Here is a 20,216-nt window from a genome sequence, read left to right as displayed (position 1 = left end):
GGTACATGAGGGATTACATAAAATGATATGAAGGGAAAATATTGAATGAAAAGGTTGACTGTGTTTTAAATTATTAAATGATAGAGTGAAATGTGGCATTATGTAACCCATTATCTAAATTTGATGTAGATGTAGCAAATTTACTTCTCTTCTATGCCTTTTTATTAAAATGGGCTAATGTCTTAATATTGATATGATTGATGTAGTTTAACATAACTTTATTAATTTAACTATTTGCTTTTTAATATTAATGTACTTTTTCATGTGTATTTATTGTTGTATTTAATGCCTCTTATTTATTTGGCTAATAAATAATTGTGTTGAGTGATTTTGTACAATTTTTGAGAGATTGTTGTGCATTTTAGATTAAAATAGTAAATATCCTAAGTTCTTGAAGGAGATGAGGATATACTCCTGCCATAGGCGATCATTTGAATTATTTTCACAAAGATTTAATGCGATGGATTTTGATCGACATAGAAACATGGTAGGTTAAACTAATAGATTGTGCCTAATTTTAGTAAAGAGATGTAATTAGTTAAAATAAGAAAATCGAGTCTGACATGCTAAATGAGTAATTTGTTAATTTATGTTTTGAGAAATTAATTAAGTGACCATTAAGTGAAATCAAGAATCCCAAATTTAATCTTCTAAATTTTTTTTAATCAATTTTTAGATTTATGATTTCCATTATCTTTATAGTATTTTAAGTGAGTTTCACTCTTTTCGAACTTAAATTCAATTGTGCAGTTTTCGTCTTTAGAATTAAATTAACTATATTAATTAACTAAAAGAAAAAGTTTCTTGTGGGATCGATAATCGAACTCTTTAGTCTACTTTATTACTTGTATGCGACTCCTGCGCTAGCGGTTTACATTTTAGCGAATAAATTTTTGGCGCCGTTATCAGAATATGTATTTATTTTTATTACTATATTAGATAATGTTAGAGTTAACAATTTTTTATATTTTATTATTCATTTTTCTTTATTACTTATGCTTACCCACTATAGTATTGAAAAAAACCTACGTCTTTTAAGTTCTTGCTAATAGTTAACGTAGTATAATATTCATCATTTAAGGATGCAACACAAAAAGAAGTTTTTTGGAATTTGATCATAATATTATTGAATGTTTAGATGAAGCAATTGCATATCAAACGCTTTTCCAATTTTGAAGACTTTTTGCCACACCATTGGTCTACTGTGAACCTATTGAAGTAAGAAAATTATGAGACATATTTTGAAGACTTAGAGAAGATTACAGAAAAATGTTGAAGAAAAGAAAGGCATGAGAGTCTCTGGGCATTGCTTGAGCTAAGTGAAGCAGTGAGGCACACCGGACCTCATGAACCATCCGTACCTTGTTGGAAAGCTCCTCACTACACAAGTTGCGTCATTGCATTTGTTCAGTTGGGTTGCCTTAAGCAACAAGCTAAGCCATTTCCATCCCAAGTGGTGGCCCAATTCAGCTTCTGATAGTCTGCCCCGTCTTATATTATAGAAAAAAATGTTGAAGAATCACTAAATATTAGATTCAATGCGCTTTGCGAGATATACAATTTTTCTTCCAATCTATGGGAAATACTATTAATGCATATGACTTGCATCAACATATTGATACCTTCCATGGTAGTAACGAACCTAATGCAAAGGAAATTTTAGATGAACGCTTTGTCAAAGTTTTAAATGAAGATATTCAAGCAGCATCATAACTAAATCCATATCAAAAACATGTTTTTAACGTTATATTTAAAAAATGAACAGTGGAAACGGAGGTGTATTTTTGGTTGATGGATCAGGCATTACAAGAAAGACCTTTTTATGATGTGATTTACTGGCAAGGGTTCAATCTTGGAAGCACTTGCCACAGCAACTTCAGGTGCTAGGAGGCAAAATCGGTCATTCAAGATTTAATATTTCACTCCAGATTAATGATTCAATAATGAGGTGTATATCAAAGCTAAGTACTAGAACATAATTGATTCGACATGCAAAGCTCATAATATTGAATGAAGCACCAATGGCTAATAAAAGCATAATAGAACCATTGATAGAATTATAAGAGATATCTTGGACAATTCAAAACTATTTAGTGGAAAAATTTTGTATTAGGAAGAGATTTTTGTTAAATACCACCTATCATTCTAAGAGCAACAAGACAACAAACAATTTGCCAAAGTTTGATTGGATCATATCTTTGGGAAGAAATGGTAAAGAACTTTACACAGAGGAAGACTTCATGAACTTACCAAATGAGATAGTTATACATTTGATGATGCTAAAACTTTGAAGTTACACTTAACCAATATAGTGTTCCTAGGTTTAATAGAAAATGCATATTGTTCGCTAAAATTAATATTGTAAGTGCACGGGTGCGTTCAAGTAATAAAGTGTACTTATGAGTCTAAGTATCAATCTCTTGAAGAGAGTTTTTTTAATTATACAATTGTTGACTCAATTTTAACAATTGAAAACACACAATTAGATTTTATATGTTAAAGGAAAAAGAAAATGAAAGAGAAGGAAATTTGAATTATAAATGAGTTGGGATTTATGATGTTACTTAACCGTCGTTTCTTTAATGTCGCAACAAACCGAAAATGCAAATTACCTAGTTACATTGTCCGATCGATTTTTCAAACTTAGTTAATTACCTCTCTAGAGCGAAATTAACTATAATCGATTGGTTTTACATACTATATCTCTATGTTGTTAAAAATCCAACTACCCGCATTAAATCGTAATAAAAATAACTCAAAGGGTCACCCAGAGCTTAGAGTACATCTCTATATCCTAAAATAACCTAAGGCATTAATTATTTTGGTCGAGAATGCACAACAATCTCTCAATAATTGAATAAACCACCTAATTCAATCATTTATTAGTCACATAATGATGAAAATTTTTAGAACAATAAATGCACAATAACATAGTAATTAAAACATTAAATGAAGAATATTGACATTAAAGAAACTTAAGTCAAGTTACACCATAAATCCCAACGTTAAACACTTAACCCATTGAAAAATAAAAGCACAAAAAAAATAAAAAAAAATAAAGAGAAACCCATTACAAAATGAAGGAGGTAATAGAAAAATACAAGATAGTGGAAGAAAGTCATCCCTTGAATATATTCTCGAAGAAATGAGGGGTTGAAATCTTAAATACTCCTTGCAAACTCCCAAATTTTGTTAGATATTCTCACTTCTTCTTGCATCTTCTCTCTTTGAGTGCTTTTTTAAGTGTTCTCCTATGAGTGTTGCCCAAGAAGTGACCTAATACACTGGTATTTAAATAGCCAAAAATTGCCTTAAGTGAAATTGCAGAAGAAGTCCCCAAATTTTGGCCAAATAGGCAAGATTCGCCCAACCGAAAGGCAGTGAACACATCATGATACTCTTTTGGCCTCGGTAAATCACAAAGGGCCTTCCCCACGCTCGCCATAATAAGCCTGCGAGGGCGGGCGCTTTCTTTATTTCTTTTTCCAAACTTAACCATCCATTTATTTGCACACAAGGCCCCATCAACTTTGATCATGTACAATACAGTCCTCAAAATTTGAGTTTCATATCACTTTCTGATCTATTCACTTTGGTCCCCAACTCTATGTTTTCGTATGCTTTTGGTCCCTTTTAACTCCCTTTTGCATTGTTTTCTTACCTTTTAGGGTTTATGATCTACAAAAACCAAAATTACCTAATTGCGAGTCGATATTCACTCTTTTAATCAATAATTAGCTTGTTAAAGTATTTAATAAGTGTGCAAAAACACACTTATCACATATTATTTTGATTATATGACACTACATGAAATTCTTTCTACCAAAATGAGTATGTTGGCTAGCTCAATGACTAACTAATTATGCCCCCGTTTGCCCCCCCTTTTTTCTTTTCAAATTTTAATATTTGAAATAGTATTTTTTGAAGAATTTATTGTTGAAAAAAAAATGAATAGTTTTCTATTTATATGTAGTATTATTTTATGGAAAATCGTGCGGTAGAAAATAAGAAAGAGGAAAAAAAAAAAAAGAAGAAAGAGAATGTGGTCTAAACGGGGGCTATGTTATTTTTCTAAAAAAAGTGAAGAATTTGTCTCCTTGATGAAGCAATAGATGATACAAAACAATTTTTCAAAGAGGAATTCCTAAATACATTGTTGTCAAATGGTATCCCACCATATAAGTAAAACTTGAAAAGAAATTGTTCGGTGATGCTCTTAAAGAATCTGGACCAATCTAGCGGTCTTTACAATAGAACAAGAATGATTTGCTATGATTTCAAGAAATATATTATTTATGCAGAAATAACTGTTGGACAACGTGCTAGAAAACAAGTTCTTGTTCCGAGCATCCCATACGTCTAGCAAATGATGATGGATATTCATTCAAATTCAAGAGGAAATAATTTTCAATTTGTATATGCTTCGCAATGTCATTAACTATGCTCAATGATAAATAGTGCCTACTATTGGATTATACCTTCCTGAACATGTATTTTCCCATCAACAACTATATGTTGCACTTTTCCTTTACAGTCGAGCTACTTCGTTCCTCTCCATGCGAATCCTAGATCTTCCCATTTCCAAGAAGATCCCCGACTCCCTAGAACCTGGCAAAGTCATTATCAATGAATTCTCAAGACTTTTTTTATGCAAACAACAAAAGTTTTGGTAAAAGTAGAAAATAAAAAGAAGAAAATTTATGGGATGTTGACAAAAAAATAGTGTACAAAGAAATGTTATTATAATCAAAACATTACATTTCAGTTTATTTAACATTTTTCACATTATATACATAATTTCACAAAAAGTTTTATTCATATATATCATTTTTAACAATTTTAGTTTTTCCTTTAACAATATTAATTACTTCAACTACCTCCAAAAACCGTATTAGTACTTCAAAAATATTACGTCTATCATTCAACTAATACATAAATACGTGCAATGCACATGCTTACTACTAGTTTTATACAAGGATGCTAATATCATCCCAAGATATAGTACTGTTTATAAAATAAAATAAAAAGAAGCAATTTTTTGGAGTGAATTGTCTATTGACAATTTAGGTGATTTTTTAAAGTTTAGTAATCCCGTGATTTTTAAAGTTTAGTGATCCCTTGGAAATCTTTTACAAAGTTTAGTAACCATTTGGGTAATTCACTCAATTTTTTGAGATCTTCACAAGCTTGTTGTCAAAACTTTGATTCGTGTGTTCTACAGACTATCACATAAAGGGCTTGTTTGAGCCATATTATTTTTAAAAAAATATATTATTCAACAGTGATTTAACATCATTTCAACCACACATTTTTCAATAAAATAATATTACACGTAAATTTAAATTTTTTTCTTATTTTTTAACCACACATCTCTCATTGATTTGATATGAATAATGCATTTTTTCCTACAATGTGGCTCAAACATGGGCAAAATATTCAAATTCCTTAGAGATGACACCACAATTTTGCTCCATCTATATATGCTAAAGTTGCATGATTTTTATTATGATTCCAACTATGAATTTTTGTTCTACTTATAAACATGCTTATTTGTGATGGTAAGAATAGAGCATCTTTAAGAGACTCTATTTTCAAATAGCATATCATACAATTTAAAAAGTATCTATAAATTTGGAGAGAAACAATTTTACATGCTCAAACAGAGTCTTTATATTTAATACTTAATTTTGCTACTCCCAAAAATATTTATTTTTTTCTATCTTTTATTTTCACTGGCTTCCCTCCAAATTATTATATTGTTTTCCGCCATTGTAAATTGAAATATTTTGAACACATTCTCTATAAATTAAAATATCAATTTAAAGGATCTCTTGGAATATAATTTTGAGGATTAACTCTTTAAAATATAGAGTATCCTATATTTAAAAAGTCTTTTAGAGTGCTATTAGGGATATAATTTTGGCCCGTCAGCTCAGACGGCTCATGGCTTGTCAGCTCGTGGCTTGGAGGAATTGAGCCTAGGCTCAAGTCAAGCCCCATTTTGGGGCTTCGGCTTGAGCTCAAGCTAACCCGTGTGGCTCGTTGGCTCGTGAGTCGAAACATAGGAGAAAAAAATATGAAATGCTGCCTTAAATAAACAGCAAACGTGCTACCTGTTTAAAGGCTGCTAATATGATGCCTTAAAACAGGCAGCTATCTATATTATTAATGGAACCAATGATTTTTCTTAAGATATGAAATCAAATAGGAACCAAATCATTTGTTTCTGATTTGGTTTGATTTGGTTACAGTTTTATTTAAATTTTTAAATGAAAAATGCAAATTAAAGTTTGACATTATGTTTATAATAATAACAAAAGGCTAAATAAAAATAAAATAAAATAAAATAATAAGCTTCAAACATTTAGCAAATTCAACTTCAAATTATCAATCATCAAATGAAATGTTATGTAATAAAATCATTCACAAAAGTTCTTACTAATAAACAAAACATAGTCATAATTTGATTACACAAACATCAAGTTCCATCCCTATAGAAAATATTGTCCAATAATAATGATTCACTAATATAGACGAATGAATCATTGATAAAATTTGAATTTTTTTGCTTGATTCAATTATTTGTGTATATATAATAAAATTTGAGTTTGATTATTGTTTCCAATTCTAGAGCTGAAAACCAACCCAAAACTAGACGGTTTTTTGTTCTAAAAATCAAAATCATTAATTTTTTTTTTAAAGTTATAATTTGATATGATTTGACTTGATCATCATGTTCACCCCTAGCTCTAACCATTCAACTTAGGAACTAATAGAGCCTTTACACATGAAAGTTCCAACGGCATGAAGATAGCATGAATGGTGGTTTTTGGAATAAAATTTGGAGGATGTTTGATAGGATTAAAATTAGACTTTTTAGTAGATTAAGCCCTTGTTTGGACAGGTTTTTCAACCAAAAAAAAAAAAAAAAAGGCAAAATTTTGACCTTTTTGGTCCATTGGACCCACCTGTGAGAGTTTTGGTCAGTGAAGACGATTGCAAATGGATAGTCAACGGTCAAAGAATTCTTGTTCTGCCCTAAAAATTTCATCTAAACAGGGGTTAAGATAGAAAATTTTGAAATGTGTGGTTGAAAATTTGTGAAATTCGTAAAAAATGTACTTAATATTGATATTTAGCTCCCGTTTGTTTATTATTTTTGGAAGAATGAGAATAAAAAGTATAGTCGTTATGGATTTTACATAAGAGATAGAAATTTAAATTTGATGACTTGATATGATAGATAACGATAATATTTTTCATTTTAATGATGAAATAATGGAAATCAAATGGGGCTTAACTTTGAATTATATTAAAATCAAATTTTAATAACGAAACATGTGCTTAATTTGGCACCTCGTTAGAAGAAACGGGACCCATAAAATCCCAGTCGTGGATCCCCGCCACCACTCACCCCCTCCCTCGCGGTTCCGCCACCGTCGCCCCCTCCGCAGCGGCCCTTCTTTCTTCAACCATTACGCTATACAGAAACAACAGCACTCACAAATAGATCGCCGGTTGCAACAATGGAGGCCGAGCTACCAGTGGAGCCGCAATCGCTGAAGAAGCTAAGCTTCAAATCTCTAAAACGCGCCCTCGATCTCTTCTCACCTCTTCATGGCCACTTTCCTCCACTGGATCCTGAAAGGTTACATCAACATGCCCTAAATAGTGTTCTTCAATATAAAAAAACTATACTGCTTAATATTAAATTCGATAGTCAATATGACTCAAGCTCTTATATAATACTGTTTAATTCTCAATTCGATCGTCAATATGCCTCGAGCTCTTCCTTTTCCTCCAATTCTTGCCTTTCCTTAAACAAGTTTACGCCAAGAAAGGTTATTTGGAATACCCAAAACCCTAATATCAACAAGTCCTAAATAGTGTTATTATATATTTCATTTATAGCATAGGGATTTATTTTGCTTACTTTTCAAATCGATCGTCAATAATATTGAGATAATTGTTCCAATGGTCACATAACTTAGGTCCATATCTTTGATTAGGTATTGAAGTTTAAAATGTTGAGTTTTGATGGTATCTGTCTTCGATTGCTTACTAACGTTTAAAATGTCGAGTTTTGATATCTGAACTTTGAAAAATGTTGCATATTACTCACTAAACTTTGAAAAATATTATACAGTATTCACTGAACTTTAAAAAATATTGTACATTACTAATTGTAAACTCGATATTTTTCAAAATTCAACAGTTATGCTTGTGAGTAACGTACGGCATATTTCCAAAGTTTAGTGGCCAAAATTCGATATTTTAAACTTTAGAGAGCAATCTAAGACATAAGTCTAAGTTCAGTGAGCGATCGAAAATATTGACCAAAATTCAGTGACCAAAACTCGATATATTAAATTTCAGTGATCAATCAAAGATATGGACCAAAATTCAGTGACCATTTGAGCAATTAGCTCAATATTATTTAATGCCTAAGCTCTTCCATTTTCTCTAATTTTTTCCTTTTAATGAGTTTGTAGTAGAAAAAGGTACTAGGACCCTCGTTTCAACATGTTCGAAATATTGTGGAGTTATAGCGTAAGGGTGTAATTTTGCTTTTTATTTATTTATTTGATGGTCAATATTATTTAATGCCTCAAGCTCTTCTCCTTTCTCTATTTTTTGCCTTTCCTTTTATGAGTTCTTTGCAAGAAAGATTACATGGAATACCCTAACCCTCATTTCAACATGTTATAAATGGTGTTCTTTTAGTTTTAGCGGATGGATGTAATTTTCCTTAATTTCAGATTGTCAATATTATTAAATACCTGAGGCTCCTTCTCTATTTTTTCGCCTTTCCTTTTATGAATTTTTTGGCAAGAAAGGTTACTTGGAACACCGATGACTCTCATACCATATGCTGTAAATAGTGTTCTTATATTTGAGTTATAGCATATGGATGCAATTCTGCTTAATTTTCAAATGTCAATGCTATCTCTTCCCTTTTCTCTAATTGTTTCCTTTTTGATTTGGATTTGTAGCAAGAAGATTCGGATGAGCCATAAGGTTAGTTCTTGTTAACGTGTACACCTGTGTTTATACTATACAAACCAAGGGGAAGCAGAAGAATTAGGCTTTTGGTAGAGTGTGCTAACTAGTAAAATGTTCATTTTTCATGCTTTTCTGGGGACAAGGGGTAGTATAAATTGTGTAAATACTAGAAAAATAAATCAATTGGATGGTGCTTATAGGAGCCAAATTTTTTCCTCTGGATTATTAGAGTGTATCGTAAAATATATCTTTTATGAAAGGTAATTGTTCTTAAACTTACAATAATAACAATTAAAAACAAATACTTGATCATAAAAATTAAATTATTATTCAAAAATCATAATTATTTTTCTTTGTCATACCACTAGAGACCCGTTCCAAACTTCAACGCCTCGAGCATTAATTACTTGAAAGGGGGAAATTATAGACAATGAGATAAAATCCCAATAAGTGAACCACATAAATTGTAATTCATATTTAAAGTTTAAGAATTCGTAACGTACATAAGGAGATAGGAGGATTAGAGACCGAACTTAGGTGGCCATAATCCTCGTACATAATTACAACATACATAGGGAGATACAGGAATTAAGAACCGTACTTTGTTTCTATAATTCCCGTGCGTAGCGCTACTAAACTTCAGTCCTTTGAACTTAAACATGTAGGATCCATATCATATTCATTACTTGGAATTCCATATTTTAAAGTATGAAAACGATTTAACATACAACGTATGAGTACACCTACCTCGTAAATCTATAGAGGATTTGATAAAATACGCACGGAAGAACTTGGACCTTAAACAACCGTTTATGAATTCTGTGTGTAGTGTGGGACAATCATATTTATGCACACACATATATATAGATACACATAATTATGGAAATCATATAATTTAAGTCAATCGACCGTAATTATATACAATTACACATATATAGACGCATGTTATGCTAGTTAATATAATGTTAATGTTTCTTGCTACTCTATTATTCTTTTGCCATTTTCTGTGAACAAGGGATTATAAACTGCATAAATACGTGGAAAAAGAAAACAAGATGTGTTAATGTATATATATTGAAAGACTAATGGAATTGAGCCAGAGTAGAAAATATGTACGTTTTTATGCTGTGTGATATTGATGCGTATCGTATAACTATTGTATTAATTACATGTTAATTTTATGTTATTTCTCTGTAATGAAGAGGTTTCATGTTGATTGTGAAGCTCAATACTGAGTATAGAGGAGTAAAAGACACTGCAACTTCTAATGCTAAGGCAGCTGCACAAAGTAAAGCGCATCAGGCTTCTGCTGCATCCAATGCCCTTGCACTCCCAGGTATTAAAAACCTTGCTAATATTCAAATCTTCTTAATGTAGTATTGATATCTCAAGAAATTATGTTGATACATACAGTAAAAATGTCTACTTGAAAAGATGAACTTGATGACATGATATCTATAATCTGTTGATTCAATGGATGTTATGCATATCAGTGATCTTTTAGCATTTCTAGGTTGTAACTAGTTGTTTGTGTCTAGTTTGTTGACGTTGAATTTGAATTCTCTGCAGGCCCTGAAAATTCAACGGATCCACAGAAGGGAGTCTCCAATAAGGATATATAATTGAGCTTCGGGAGTGTGAAGTTCACTACCATTTAGTCCTTGTTTGAGCCCCATCTTATTTTTTGTTAAAAACGTATTTTGGAATAGTGATTTTTTGGAGAATGTGTGGTTGAAAAATAAAGGAAAGTTTTCGATTTACGTGTAATATTATTTTAGTGAAGAATGTGTGGTTGAAAAGAAGAGAGAAAAATGTATTTTGATAAAAATGGGGCTCAAACAAGGGCTTATTCATTATAATGCAGATAAAAGCAGTCCCATGATTTGGTTGAATGAAATAGGTATATCTGTTTAAATGAACTATTTAATTACTTTCTTGAAGAAATAAAGCAACTCATAAATTTGGATATTAGATGCAGCACTAAGATTTTTGAACTTGGCCTATTGAGCTTAGTTATGTGCATTATTTTTCGTCATAAGCTAATTTATCTTTTCCTATGATGTCATAGAAAATCAATCATTTTCTACACCCAGAATATTTCGACTTATTTAGCATCAATAAGTATGCCATTCTATTTCTTTCTTTCCTTTTTTTTTTAATTATTTTTTTATTTTTATTTTGGGTGTCCTTCAATTATTTTCTTTCTGTTATGCTGGCAAGATATGGGATTTAGCAAGTGGGCGGCTCAAACTCACTCTTACTGGACATATCGAACAAATAAGAGGTAGTTTACTTTCTACTGTGAGGCTAATCCTTAGTCTCTAAGCCATATGGAAGAGTAATAAGAATTAATTTTTCCCTACAGGCCTGGCTGTTAGCAGCAAGCATACATACATGTTCTCTGCTGGTGATGACAAACAAGTTAAATGTTGGGACCTGGAGCAGAATAAGGTTTGTGATTGAATGTGAACTGTTTTAGGTTTAGTGATTCTGGTTGGGCATGCAACTAATCTTCACTTTTCAGGTCATTCGGTCTTATCATGGTCATCTGAGTGGTGTTTATTGTTTGGCTGTTCATCCAACCATTGACATTTTGCTCACGGGCGGTCGAGATTCTGTGTGCAGGGTATCTACATCATATTTATACCAATTTCACGTTATCTTTATTCTTTACATATGATAGATATTCAGCTCAGTGTTTTAGATATGCTAGAGGGGTGATAAATAATCACTAAATTTTGATAAAAACCTAATTTCAGGTGTGGGATATTCGCAGCAAAATGCAAATTCATGCACTTTCGGGGCATGATAACACTGTTTGTTCAGTTTTCACACGACCTACGGTAAGTGATTAGGTCACAAGAGGGTAATTATGCTCCCTCCATTCCATAATATTTGCTATGTTTTTGGTAAAATCAACTTTTTTATAGTGTCATGTGAATGCCCACAAGTGTTATTGGACAAGTAAATTGCATTTGATAACACGTTGAATATCATTGATGTTCAGGAAAATGATTGACATGGCAAAGAAAACGTTTCACTTCTTGCACTAAAAAAAAAAAAACACCCTATCAAATTGTCTTCATCTTTCTGTTAAAGACTTAGCCCCTGTTTGGTTTAGCTAAAAATTAGATTTTTAATAGATTTTGATAAAAGTTTGTGGGTATGGTTGATAATTTGGTAAAAGTCGTGGGTCCAATAAAATATGTGGTCGATATGAGTTTTAGAAAATTGGGGGCCAAATGGGGCTTAAAGTGAATGTTCTTAAAGAAGTTTAAAATAACTTTGATTTGCAGGATCCACAAGTCATAACAGGTTCTCATGATACAACTATAAAGTTCTGGGACCTTAGATATGGTAACGTAATTTTAAGAACTATCTATTCTTTCATTATAAATTTTTAACATTCTCATTTCTAAATTTCAAATGCTCATGTCTGGCAGGTAAAACAATGGCAACTCTCACACACCATAAAAAATCCGTGCGAGCAATGGCTCTGCATCCCAAGGAGTATGTAAACCCTGTCTGCTATATTTCTTTTTTATTCTGTAGCGAAGATCTATCTTTTGATTGAACATTTACTTCTTTTTCTCTGACTCAGCACTTTATTGATTTATTGATTTTATATTTGCAGAGATTGTTTTGCATCTGCTTCTGCTGAGAATATCAAAAAGTTTAGCCTTCCTAGAGGAGAATTTATGCACAACATGCTGTGAGTTTTTTGACATGTCTTACAATGTACTCACAAATTTGATGGATACAAAATCAATAGTCATTTTGTTTGATGCTCAATTATATTTCAATTCATGCTAGGAAGGCAAGGGATATTGGGAAACTAAACTGCATTTGATGGGTGTTTTAATCATGTTATTGGTCAGATTTTGGAAAAACAACAAAACATTCCATTGGAGGGGTTGATTTGAAAAATGGTGTGTTATATCATGTGGTCTGATGGCCTGGGACCATGTTTATCTTAAGTGAAGTTGAACTTTTGGTTTGTTGAATGATGGCGACATAAGTATAATAAATTTCTCTCTAGGATAATAGACCCTTGTTCCAATCTTCTATTTGTAAAGACCGTTGCTCAATTAGTTTCTCACCCTTTCCATGAGAACTCTGAGATGATTCTGTCTTGGTCAACATTGCTTTAAATAGAAACTACTACATTACATTGGTGCAAGTGTCCTTGATCCCTTCTTCAATAACACTGAAGAAGACTTATCCCCTATATGATTTCTTCTAGTGTATCTCCTCAACAATGGAACTGCAAGATTTATTTTGTCTGATACTGTTCGATACAAGATACACATGTAAAGAGAGAAACTTTTCTTTGTTTCTCTTAATGGGTTCGGCTTTATATTTACGTGTGCTTAATACAAAGATAACTTGTAGTACTTAAATGATCTTCATACCTAGGTCACACGGGAACTTGTGAACCAAGTTGGGCTGTGACAAGTTTTACCATTGAGGGTTTGTTTGGTAGTGATTTTGAAAATTGATTTTTTGATGGAGAGAAAAGTGGGTTTTACCTATGAGAGAAGAAGTCAAAAATGACGACTTGAATATTGAAATAACGATAAAAAAAATTGATTTTTTGGGGCGAAAAATCAATACCAAACTTGCACTTAGTTATTTTGACACATATAAGATGCATTTTCTTCCGCATACACCCTTTTTAGTCCAACTCGGGAAACATGGTGATTCCTGCTGTGATATTGCAAAAGTGATCAGGCTCTGCTATATGCTCTATGTTCAATTTATGCTTTTAAATTATTGGTCTTTATGCTTGAGCAAGAATATCACTACTTTCTTCTGATGACATGTTGACTTTATGTTTGTATTTTACAGCTCTCAACAGAAAACAATCATTAACGCAATGGCAGTCAATGAAGAGGGTGTATTGGCCACTGGAGGTAAAAGTCAATACATGAATTATGCAGTTCTCTTGTTCCTTAGCCCGTTTCGTTAGTTTTATTTTGTTTCTTTTCTTCTTATTTTTAGGTGGAGGTATTCTTCTTTAATCCTTTTTAACGCCCTCATTTTTTTATCTAAGGTGATAATGGAAGCATGTGGTTCTGGGACTGGAGGAGTGGTCACAATTTCCAACAAGATCAAACACTTGTTCAGCCTGGTAAGTATTTTGCACAGATAGATTAATTTGGGTTCTCTTTGGCTTGTTGAAAGCAGCGATAATGGAAATTTTGGTTCTACTACTTCAGGGTCACTTGATAGTGAAGCCGGAATCTATGCTATGACCTATGATTTAACGGGTTCTCGACTTATTACTTGTGAGGCAGACAAGACTATCAAGATGTGGAAAGAGGATGAAACGGCAACTCCAGAAACTCATCCCGTACATTTCAAACCACCCAAAGATATGCGGCGATTCTAATGTTCTTGCATTTATCTCTGAAGTCTCTTCATCCTTTTTCTTATTTACCGCTATTGGGAAGCTCGAGAAAAGCTCTATGATGTGTGAATTTGCTAATCGATCTTCGTAAATGCAATCTCGAGATTTTGAAATGTACGAGTTATAATGGACTGATTTTAACGGAGGTTTTTTATGCTACCATTTGTTGGTGGAAAACTGATATGTAACGGAATCTCATCTGTATGAATTGGAAATTCGGTTTTGAGTTGCAAATTGAGAGATTAAAAGGCCGTTGTGCCTGTTTTTTACTAGCTTATTTCGTATATTGTGTTCAGTTAGGTGGATTTGTTCGTGCTTTTCTTTTAAAATTTAAAGATCCTAGAATTTCATCTACAAATAATGAAAAGGAAAATTCTACTTGTACACTTTTGGTGTACATAGTGGATTATACCCCTTGCCTGCATACAATAAATTATATATGGGTTTTTTTCATGTGAGGGGAGTGCAATGTGTGCAACAGAGGTATACATATAGCATCATTGTAATTAAAATATTGTGCATTGTACTAGCCTATTGTGTCTTTTTGAGTACTTTTCCTATTAATGTCACTGATGACTATGAAATTTGGTGACTGGGAAATTTAACACTCTTTTTCTGTCATAGGTTATTCGAGATTTAACAATGAATCGAATGAGTTGTGACCTATCCTGAATTTGTTAGTTGTTCTTTTAGTGCATTTTTTAGGCTTGCTTATGTAATCTATTTTTAGTAAATGGAACACGTCAACCTGTTTTTCGGTGCTTTTGGTCATTATTCAGATGATACGTTATCAAGAAAAGTACCATTTTGAGCTACCAAAAATGCATCAAATCTAAACCTGTAAGGAGTGTTGTAAGCAACACGATTTAATATACTTTTGTAGTCGTATGATTTGAAATTTTAACACATGGAAGTTCGACTAAATGATTGTTGTAAAAGCTAGTTTGGAATTTCTAATAAATAAATATTGACAACATTTCATAGCTCGTGAATTTATCAAAATCAATCTCATGAGTTTACCAATTGTCAATATATGCGAAAATTTTGAGTCTTAACTGTAATTTAGAATTGAAATGTACGATTTGAATATTTAAAACAAGAACGGAACTCAAATAATTTGAAAGAGTTAAAAAAAATGAAATATCTTAAAAAGGGCCCAACCGGGTTCGAACCGGTGACCTATTGATCTGCAGTCAATTGCTCTACCACTGAGCTATGGACCCTTGTTGGTATGATTTTTAAAATAAATTATTTTATTACTTTATAAAACAAACGATCAACCTTGTTAATCGATTCCTAACAATCATACATAGGTTTTTTTTGCCTCATTTTACTCGATGCATGATTTAACTTAACCTCTCACATTTGAAATTATTAATGTTAATACTCGTATCTCGACCCAAATCTTAATTAAATAATAAAAAAAAATCTATTTTTAAACAATATCTTGCAAGGATAAGATGAATTCCTCATAGTTATTTCAAATGCATTAAGCTACATGCACATCTTGTCTCACATTAAGTTTTACATTCTTTCACATTGTACCATTATAGCCATTGATTTCCTTAATATCATTTCACTTCGCTGTCTAGTGGCACATTGTGCCACATAGGGATGACACCCGTCTCGCCCAAACCCTGCGGCGGGCAGCTTTTCACCCAATTTATTTATTTATTATTATTATTATTATTTCAATTTTTTTTAAAATTTCAAGTTATGCTATTATTAGAAAATAAAATACAAATTCAAAACGAGTCTTTAACGAATGAATTATCTAAAAATAAAATTTTTTTCATTTTTTTTTCTTTTCACGGAGCTGCCAACCCATTGGGGAGAATTTTTTTTGCCCCATTCAGGATGGGCCGGGATTTTTTACCATCACTAATGCCACATAGGGGGCAATGTCATGAAAGGTGTAAATAAAAATGTACATCTTGCAAAATTCATTTCAAATAAAACAATAATTTTGTGCAACAAAACATGCAAAAGGACACTAGGCTCCAATAAGGTAATTTGCATTGTTCACAAATTTTTGCATTTCAGGCTGATTAGCAGGTAATTTACTAGCTATTACTTAGAAAATCTCAATAAATTTAGCACAATTACCTACGTGCTCTCTCTCTCCATTTCAATTTTTAACCAAGCTTTAACTTTATAACGTTCAGCACAGACTCTCTGCTAGGGAATAGAACATTAGCGACCCAAATACTAAGAAACATAGATTGATGACATCCACCATAATTTTCTCTCTTTGGGATTTGGAGGAAGAATACACATGAATCAATTTCAGGCATCACCATTACAGTTTCAACAAAAGACAATGTCCAGCAAATGTCTAGTTCATGTTACAGAAAACAGAAGAATTCTTGGAGATTTTTCTTCTTGAGAGATACAGGCCTATACCAATGGGGGCAGCTATGGGAAATGCAGCCCCTCCTTCAGAGAGGGTTAGCAGCTCGGAATGACTCTTTTGTCCGACCATAATAGACGGATTTACTTCCCTGAAATGTGACAAAATTCCAACCAAAAGCCGAACCACCAACAACATATGACCCTCCTTGGGCCTGATGGTCTAAAGGCCTGTTCAATGTTTCTGGTGTAGAATTTTCCGATAATTTGGCACGTTTTTGATGCTCTTTGAGATTCTGTTCATCTTCAATGTTGCTTGGCGCATTATTACACTTCTCCAGTTTGATGGATTCGGACATCATTTCTTTGTACAAATCCATCATATCCTTCATGCCTGAAATTTAGATTATATAATCTTTTCACATACATTTTCCCCCATATAAATTGCAAAGTAATTTCTTCTACATTGTACATAGAAGGTAAGTTGTTACGAGGATGTTGCTCCATCGTAGAGCAAATGTGGCTAAGATAAATAAAGTAAAAAATTTACCTTTTTTACTTCCAAGATGTTAGTGATAGAATACGATGATCATGATTATATAGGTAAGGTAACTGATTAGGGGGGCAATCACACATAAGTTCTTAGATCAAATCTCATGTCGGCCTCCCTTCCCCTAATCACCCCCAAACCGTTGGAGGTCAAGAAATAGTCCTGATAAAACAAATAAATATATAAAATAACATATTGGTATTAGATGCTAGCCACAAATATCATGGAGAGTTAAAAGAGAAAAGTGATGCCCGATGCCCAAGCTCATAAGTTCACGAACATATAATTGAAAATTTTAAGGACTCTTACCTTGACGAATTTCATCAGCTGCCTTGCAATTTCGAAAATTGGGAGTCTTGAGCACCTTCAAGAAACAACAAAAGAAGTACTTTAAGAACCTCAATACTATAAATTCCAATTTAACAAGTCTAAATACGTGCACTGGGCTTAGAAAAAAGGCACGTAGCTCGATTCATGAGCGATACACTTATCCACAAGGTGTTTTTGGATAATGCAACACTTTCTGATTATATTATCTGCCGTTTGGCTCTCAAAAATGAAGCTTCATTGACCTTTCGGCTTTATGAAAAATGATCAATTAACGAAAAAAATATAACTGATGAACAATCAACAAATCAAAGGAAAACTGCCGAAAACCAAATTCTTCCCCACACAATTTCATGACAGTGTCTACATATGTCGACCATTCAGTAAAAAATGTGTGGACAACCAAATTCAGACCCTGGTTCAGCGTGCAATTTCTATGCAGAGATCGTCTCTTATAAATCTCCACTCAGCAATTTCATAAACGATATCTTTCTGAATAACAGCTGAGAGATATTGCACCTGTGGTCTTTTCTCCAGAAGATCAAAGGCAATCTCATACAGGATTACAATCACAATCTCTTACAGCAACCATCTTCAAAGGTTTATTAAATGTAACAAAAAGGATTATTACGCCCCCGCTTGTTTCCCATTCCTTTTCCATTAAAATGAGAAATATGACAGTTATCCATCACATCAAGCCATCAAATTTGAATTTCTATCTCTTGTGTGGGGCCTATAATGACTATATTTTTCATTCTCATTTTTACAAAAATGGAAAACAAACGCCCCCTACATCTAAATTTGAAATTCATTTGACAAGGCATAGCCCTGTTCCTCCAGATGTAAAAACCACCATTGGTGTCTTTCTCCTAAAAGTGAAATTACATTTTGACAATTAACTCAAAACCCTGCAGGTGTGGACCAACACATAGTAAATGCGACCAATACCATGACTGTAAACAGTAAGCATCCATAAATGCATACAAGTAGACAGACTTCCGCATCACTAAAGATCATTAAACTCCAAAAAGGAAATAAAAGGTCGGGGAGTATCTTCTAAAAGAGCAACATTGGGACATCCAACCATGGGTATCCGCCTAAGCGCAAATAATACAAAGATGTGCATATATATAGCCATAAAATTGGCTGAGAATTACAGTTCTACATGCCAACTGCCGGTATAATCAATCAATCTGTTAATGATCAATTTATTTCATATACTGTCCCGAATCAAGAAATCTGACCGCTTTCCTCAGGTAAACAAAACGACTCAGACACAAATAAATAAAATCTTGAACCACTGAAAGGAAATTTCAATATGAAATAAAAGAAACACAATTGATGAAACCAATCGCACTCTTCACACAAAAGCAAGCAGAATCCATTTTTTTATCCCTAATAGTGATAGGGAAAAAGGAAAAACTCAAGCAACACAAAAAGGCATGCTTTTTTCTTCTTCCATATTTGTTAAAATAAAAAAGTAATATTAATTTTAGAATCCTAGTACACTGAAAAAAGTACAATATTGAAAACCCAATTTATAAGAAATCAACACAAAAAAGGTCAGGAAGATTTTCCAATTCGTATAGCAAATTATTAGGAGAAACCCCTGAACCCATCAAATGAAAAGAATATATCTTGATGGGAAATTCATGAATTCATCTAAAAAAAATTTCTTTAGACATTTAGTAAGAAAATAAAAGTTCAATTTATCAATTACCGTTTCATTTTGGGCATCAGAAAAACTCCCACAAATTCCACATAATTCAAGAAACCCATGTAATAAAATCTTAGATTACTCCAAACATATTTCTTGGAAAAATGTAAAGAATCCACAAAATTTAACCTCTATGAAATGGGGTCGAAGATCTCTAAGAACAGCGCGCATCTTGTAATAAGGAGAATTCTTAAAGTTGGATAAGTTTTGTTCGAGAGGTCTCTTCTTGCTCTGTGGGGGTAGGGTCTGAGGTGTGGGTGGAGGTAGGGTCTGAGGTGTGGGTTGGGCAACTTTAGGGTCTTCCATTGTTGGTATTTCTCACTAGCTCTGTGCAAGAAAAATAATTTTGATAGGGGTTTTCATATGAATGAGATGTAGATCTCTTTTGTGAAATGAATCTTATCGCTACGCCCAAAGGTTTTCTTAGAGTTAAATATTCCATTAGTTACTAAACTTATACTTCGGTGACACTTTATTCATTTAATTTTAAAATGTTTGTAAGCTCACTAAATTTTAACATGCTTCCTTCATAAAAAAGAAGTGAATCTTATTTCGCTAAGCTCAAAGGTTTTCTTAGAGGTAAATGTTCCATTACTCACTAAATTTATACTTTTGTCACACATTATTCATTTTATTTTAAAATGCTTGTAAATGATCATTAAATTTTAACATGCTTTCTGATAAGTATATTTTACACACTTATTTGGACGTACGTAAAAATATCGACATTTAATAGTTCTTTATGTAATTATAATCTAATTTAATGTATATTTTGTTTATTAGGTAAACCTCAATAGTCGAAAGTTGAATTGAAATAAGAAGCGAAAAATGACGAAGTACAAAGTTAAGGGCCAAATTGT

At 32.5% G+C, this 20,216-nt stretch overlaps 2 protein-coding genes and 1 non-coding gene across 3 annotated transcripts; 1 reads left to right on the top strand and 2 right to left on the bottom strand.

Annotated features, from left to right (window-relative positions):
• The first annotated feature begins 7,360 nt into the window (after positions 1 to 7,360).
• LOC111411314 (protein pleiotropic regulatory locus 1) lies at positions 7,361 to 14,685 on the top strand. Its single transcript, XM_023041856.1, has 14 exons — positions 7,361 to 7,648; positions 8,994 to 9,018; positions 10,228 to 10,339; positions 10,573 to 10,623; positions 11,126 to 11,287; positions 11,369 to 11,454; positions 11,528 to 11,629; positions 11,763 to 11,846; positions 12,300 to 12,360; positions 12,447 to 12,513; positions 12,638 to 12,715; positions 13,852 to 13,916; positions 14,057 to 14,134; positions 14,223 to 14,685. Exons 1-14 carry the CDS (start codon positions 7,527 to 7,529, stop codon positions 14,393 to 14,395), a joined length of 1,266 nt encoding a protein of 421 aa, XP_022897624.1. The 5' UTR covers positions 7,361 to 7,526; the 3' UTR covers positions 14,396 to 14,685.
• An 879-nt stretch (positions 14,686 to 15,564) lies between these two features.
• On the bottom strand, positions 15,565 to 15,636 carry TRNAC-GCA. The gene has a single exon. It is a non-coding gene; the product is annotated as a tRNA-Cys (tRNA).
• A 983-nt stretch (positions 15,637 to 16,619) lies between these two features.
• On the bottom strand, positions 16,620 to 19,785 carry LOC111410317. Its single transcript, XM_023040581.1, has 3 exons — positions 19,486 to 19,785; positions 17,622 to 17,676; positions 16,620 to 17,156 (listed from the first exon to the last, which is right to left on the bottom strand). Exons 1-3 carry the CDS (start codon positions 19,660 to 19,662, stop codon positions 16,852 to 16,854), a joined length of 537 nt encoding a protein of 178 aa, XP_022896349.1. The 5' UTR covers positions 19,663 to 19,785; the 3' UTR covers positions 16,620 to 16,851.
• Between the last annotated feature and the right edge of the window lie 431 nt (positions 19,786 to 20,216).

This window comes from Olea europaea, chromosome 15 (assembly GCF_002742605.1).
Source record: "Olea europaea var. sylvestris chromosome 15, O_europaea_v1, whole genome shotgun sequence".
NCBI lineage: Eukaryota > Viridiplantae > Streptophyta > Magnoliopsida > Lamiales > Oleaceae > Olea > Olea europaea.
The sequence above is the reverse complement of the archived record's forward strand: the minus strand, read 5'-3'. Positions and strand labels throughout refer to the sequence as shown.

Coding starts and splice junctions, on each gene's coding strand:
- LOC111411314 (XM_023041856.1), top strand. CDS start 7,527: ATGGAGGCCGAGCTACCAGTGGAGCCGCAATCGCTGAAGAAGCTAAGC. Junction 11,455..11,527: donor GGGACCTGGAGCAGAATAAG/GTTTGTGATTGA, acceptor TTCACTTTTCAG/GTCATTCGGTCTTATCATGG. Junction 12,716..13,851: donor GAATTTATGCACAACATGCT/GTGAGTTTTTTG, acceptor TGTATTTTACAG/CTCTCAACAGAAAACAATCA.
- LOC111410317 (XM_023040581.1), bottom strand. CDS start 19,662: ATGGAAGACCCTAAAGTTGCCCAACCCACACCTCAGACCCTACCTCCA. Junction 17,677..19,485: donor TTCGACCCCATTTCATAGAG/GTTAAATTTTGT, acceptor TGTTTCTTGAAG/GTGCTCAAGACTCCCAATTT. Junction 17,157..17,621: donor AGCTGATGAAATTCGTCAAG/GTAAGAGTCCTT, acceptor TCTAAATTTCAG/GCATGAAGGATATGATGGAT.